The following is a 5105-nucleotide window of genomic DNA, read 5'->3' as shown; positions in this document are numbered from 1 at the left end:
TACAATTTTCGTTAGTTCTCTGAAAAATCGTGTTTTGTCCCTTATGCCGAATTGCCGATTGAGCCTACTTTAGTCGAAATGTCCCACAATTTCTACGGAACCGTCTTTACATATCACTTATTAACTACTTAAGATATAACAAGTGATAATATATCTTTTATCGACTTTCACGCTTCGTTATCATTTTAAGATAAAACCAAGATAGGTCAATAAAAACAACTTGATTTTGATGACCATGCAGTTTTATGTACGAACTCTTAGGATAATGTTGCATCTAAGATTAGTTTTGGCAGTTTTGTTATTTAAAAATGTTAATAGTGATATGAGAGTAGACCCCCTAGTACACACGAATGTGGGGTTGATCAAGGGGTTAAAAGCACCAGATGGGGACTATTCTATGTTCTTGGGCATTCCTTATGCCATCGTTGACAAAGAAAACCCTTTTGGGGTAAGTAGATTCGATTTTATAAGAGGTACTTAAATATCGATCGACGACATTCAAATCAGAGCAAATTGATTAATAACAGTATTTTTTTAACAAAAGGATGATTTCTGGGTCGTGATCCAGAACCACTTTTTCTGACTCTGTAAATGATCTACATTATCATATGGTAGTATTTAATTAAAAGATAATTAAGTACTTTAATTATTCTTATTTTTCAAGTAAAATTAATGTTATACTAAGTAATTATGGTCACCCTATGACTTTTGACATTCGCTGTATGGAAAGCGACAAGACGTCACATTGAGTAGGGTCACCAAATTGTATGCAAAAATGTTTTTTCCTACTTGTCATCTGGAAAATAATCATCATTATTAAGGTGTAATTACCTTAGTTTACGGTATTGATATTTATTGACAGGTCTACGATAAAAAACACACTAATCGCCTTGCTAGGATAATTTACACAATAACAATCAAGCAAAGCAATATATCAAAACAAGATATAAAGCATCAAAAAGATTAATTACGGTTCAAAAGTCGCCATCACGCTAACAAATTACACGCCACTTATATACAGGGTGATTTCGGGGTCGTGGAGCAAGAGAGCCAGACAACATACAGAATCCAAAGATGAGCCTAATGATGTTGTTAATTATTGTTTATCACCAATAACGATGATTATTTCAACCTCACACCTCACACAACTATGGTCCAAATTTAAGTGCCTAGAAAATAGAAAGAAAATATGCAGGTACATACATATTTAGAAAAAATATTAAGTTGTAATATAGAAACCGCAATAGTGTACCTAAGTAGGTTCAGTATTAAATATTACGAGTATAATTCTATAATAAGCCCGTCAATATTACCTTTATAAAAATCTTTGGTAAGCACAAACCGAAACCAACATAGTTTGGAAGTATGACATAACCTTATCACATTACGTATATTTATATTACAAAACATAGCATTTCAATAACATCAGATAATATTTGATATTATTATCACATCAGATTATGTTTTAATGAAAAAAAAATATTTTCAGGCTTCCTTGCCTCATCCAGAATTTGATGAAATTTTTGAGGCATACGACGACTCGGCACTCTGTCCTCAACTAGACTACAACACTAACAATATAACTGGGACTTTGGACTGCCTCCACCTCAACGTTTTCACACCCACCTCTGCGACGTCTCTGAACCTCCTCCCAGTCTTGGTCTACATTCATGGAGGCTTTTTGCAAAGAGGCGCATTTGGCAGAGCAACTTATGGACCAAAGTTCATCGTGCAACACGATATCGTGTTGGTAACAATCAATTATAGATTAGGACCTTATGGCTTCATGTGTTTGAGTACTCCGGAGATCCCAGGGAATCAGGGATTAAAAGATCAACTGAAAGCTTTGAGATGGATTAAAGATAACATTGAAGCCTTTGGTGGGGATCCTGGTCAAGTAACTCTAGGGGGACAAAGCGCAGGCGCTGCATCTGTGGACTTCCATTTATTGTATCCAGGAGAAAGATTGTTCAACAAGGTTATACTGCAGAGTGGTGTAGCATTAACCCCCGAAAGAATGATCGAATTAGACAATGACTCACCTATAAAGCTAGCCGAATATTTTGAATTTAAAACAAGCGATTTGAATGACGCCTTAACATTTCTAGCTACTAAAGACACTAATTCAATAATAGAAGCAACACTGGAACTTAACATTGGTTTTAGAGCGTGCGTAGAGGAAGAATTTGAAGGTCTGGAAAGATTTATATCACAGCACCCAGCAACCGCCGATCGGCCGAATGTGAAAAATATCCCAGTATTATTGGGATCAGTCGACAAAGAATTATTGGCCTCGTATGCCGACAAGACATCAGATTTTTTTCAGGAGCTTACTATATTTAGAGACACGTTAAACAATGTATTTCATTTCGGTGATGATTTGGATTTAGTACATCAAAACTTGAGAAACTTCTACGTGGGTGATCACGTGATGACAGATGACGACAAATGGGAAGTGATAGATTTCATGTCTGATTTTACATATGTTCATCCTATTCAGCGAGCTATGAGGAAGTACAGGCAGAACGAAGCGAGAAACATATACTTTTATGTATTTGACTATGATGGTGGTAGAAATCTTGCGAAGTATAGGGACAACGTGAGCGCTTCGGGAGCCGCTCATGCCGATGAGTTGGGATATTTGTTCGATGCCTCTTTATTTACCGAGGAGCCGTCGTCAGAAGACCAGGTTGTTATAGACAGAATGACAACGATGTGGACTAACTTTGTCAAGTATGGGTAGGTAAATAATATTGGTTTAATATTAATATCACTGATGGCTAAAAGACAACCGTCAGAGTGATTCATAAATAAAAGTAGTATAAAACAAGTATTAACTCTATGATTACCAATACGTACTCATTTTTCTTCAGAAACCCCGCTCCGTCGACAACGGAGCTGATTCCCGTCTCGTGGACTCCGACCACACCCGACAAGTGGAACTGTCTCTGGATTGGCGAAGATCTGGCACTCAAAGGCAGACCTTTTCACGACCGGATGGCCTTCTGGGACCTGTTCTTTAAGACGTACGGGCATTTGGAGAAAGGAGTAGAATAACTTACCTACGTACCTACCTGTAAATCGTTCAGTAAATTTAGGCTTAAATTATCTACTGTATATAGTGACATGTATAAACGTTGAAAATAGTTCAATTGGTTATTCATGGTTTTTGACCGACTTCCAAGAAAGAAGGATAATTTCAATTTAGTATTTTTTTAATGATTGTTACTAGAACTCCATTTATTCTTAACAAAACTGATAGGATCCCATTCCTGTCAAAATCCAATTCTGATGATGAGATCCATGAGGAATCGACTTGCAAGACTTTATTGCATTGTCACTTTAGTTAGTTACAAGTGAAGTATTAAGTGTGTTCAAAAGAGTCTGGGGACAATTAATAAAGTAGACGTCATGCTACGATGATGCGTCTTTAGAATTTCAGAATGTCACGTCATGACGCCATAAGATAAATAGCGTGTCAAGTTTTTATCGAGGGCTCATCCCGCCGAATCTAGCTTGATAAATAACAGGCTATGAGGAATGATGGAAATCTTCTAATTATTATATCTTATTATTTTATAACAAACGGCGTGGGAGGTTATAGATGAAGGGAAGCGGTCCATGACTAGACTGTTATTCTTAAACAAGCCTTGACAATAAATAACTTGGCAAATTAAAAAGCTACTCTTATGTTCATTTCGCCTATATTGATCACCGAGTTTCAAGAATGTTTATGATTTAGACATTTTAATTAAGTACTCGCGTTTTATGTATTCCTCCAAAAAATGCAGTGAATATAATATAGTATATCTTTACCGACTATTAATTCAAATAACTTTAGCGAAATCGAAATAGCTTTTAGCTATTCAACAATATGATGTAGTTGTAGTAGATGTTACCTGTTGCGAAATCATGTAATAGTACAAAATCAAATCAAAATCAAAAAATATTTATTGTATGGTTATGGGTGAGGTTTACAAAGGTGGTACAAAATATTTATGTTCCCCATATCCTGCCTTACAAAAGCGTACAATATTGGTAAGTTGTCTTAGAACTAAATACAATTTTTAAACTTCAATAACAATTTTAACAATAAACTATGCTAGATAGAGTCAATAATAATGAATAACGTGTACTAGCTCTAAAAAGTCATTTGTGCTATAAAAGCACTCATAGGCGTACGCACGGTGGGGCAAGTGGGGCAATTTGCCCCACCCTGGTCTGTGGTCTGACGAGAAGCTAAAATTTTTTAGGAACAATTAAGCCACGTAACCATACTTCTGTCCCACCCTTTAAAAAATGCTGGGTACGCCTATGAAAGCACTGTTTGATTAGCCAGTCAAACAGGCTTTTTTTGAAAGGTAATGCCAATAAGTACCAATTTTTTAAGGTCTGTGGAAAGTTTGTTAAATATTTTTATACTCATACATATAACGCTTTTTGAAAAGAGTACTGCAAATGAACCTTTTAAACAGGAAATGGGAAAACCTATTCCATATTTTTGAACCCTCTATAAGTATTTCTCAAAGTTATTTAAAGTTTTAAACCATGGTCGTAATTAGCCTGAGGTTATTACCGGAGACATAATTCAAGCATCTAAAGCCCTGTCACTTGTTTCCACTTTCCGAGATCAGGACCTGAATAATGAAAACTAATTATTTCCCGGCATTATGAATATGAATCGCTGGATGGCGGCCGGATTTTTCTGGGACCAGCGGCGGGCAATATTGTACGAGGATAATGAAAATAAATCCCTCTGTTGAAAGACGTCTAAATTACTTGCCTGCATTGACGATAAGCATACATTTAATTTTTGAAGGGTTTTATTGATAAGTACCTACTTAGGGCCACTTGCACCATTCACTAACCCGGCGTTAACCGGTTAAACCTGTAGTTACCATGGTTACCAGTACAATTTGACATTGGGCTAACGGTTTAACCGCTTATTAACTCCGGATTAAGTAGTGGGATGGTGCAAAATACAATTATTCAGTGATTTTTTTAGGAATTCTTTGCTATGCGGGGTTATTTGTACAAATTGTTAGTTGGGATTTAAGTAGTGATACGTTCGACACCCGCAACACCAGAGATTTTTTAGTGCGTCG

At 36.3% G+C, this 5105-nt stretch overlaps 1 protein-coding gene across 1 annotated transcript; it reads left to right on the top strand.

Annotated features, from left to right (window-relative positions):
• The first annotated feature begins 245 nt into the window (after positions 1–245).
• LOC134667046 (esterase FE4-like) lies at positions 246–2743 on the top strand. Its single transcript, XM_063524347.1, has 2 exons — positions 246–448; positions 1490–2743. Exons 1-2 carry the CDS (start codon positions 266–268, stop codon positions 2741–2743), a joined length of 1437 nt encoding a protein of 478 aa, XP_063380417.1. The 5' UTR covers positions 246–265.
• Positions 2744–5105: the final 2362 nt, after the last annotated feature.

The sequence above is a fragment of the Cydia fagiglandana genome, chromosome 8, assembly GCF_963556715.1.
Source record: "Cydia fagiglandana chromosome 8, ilCydFagi1.1, whole genome shotgun sequence".
NCBI lineage: Eukaryota > Metazoa > Arthropoda > Insecta > Lepidoptera > Tortricidae > Cydia > Cydia fagiglandana.
This window is presented reverse-complemented; position numbering and strand designations above follow the sequence as displayed.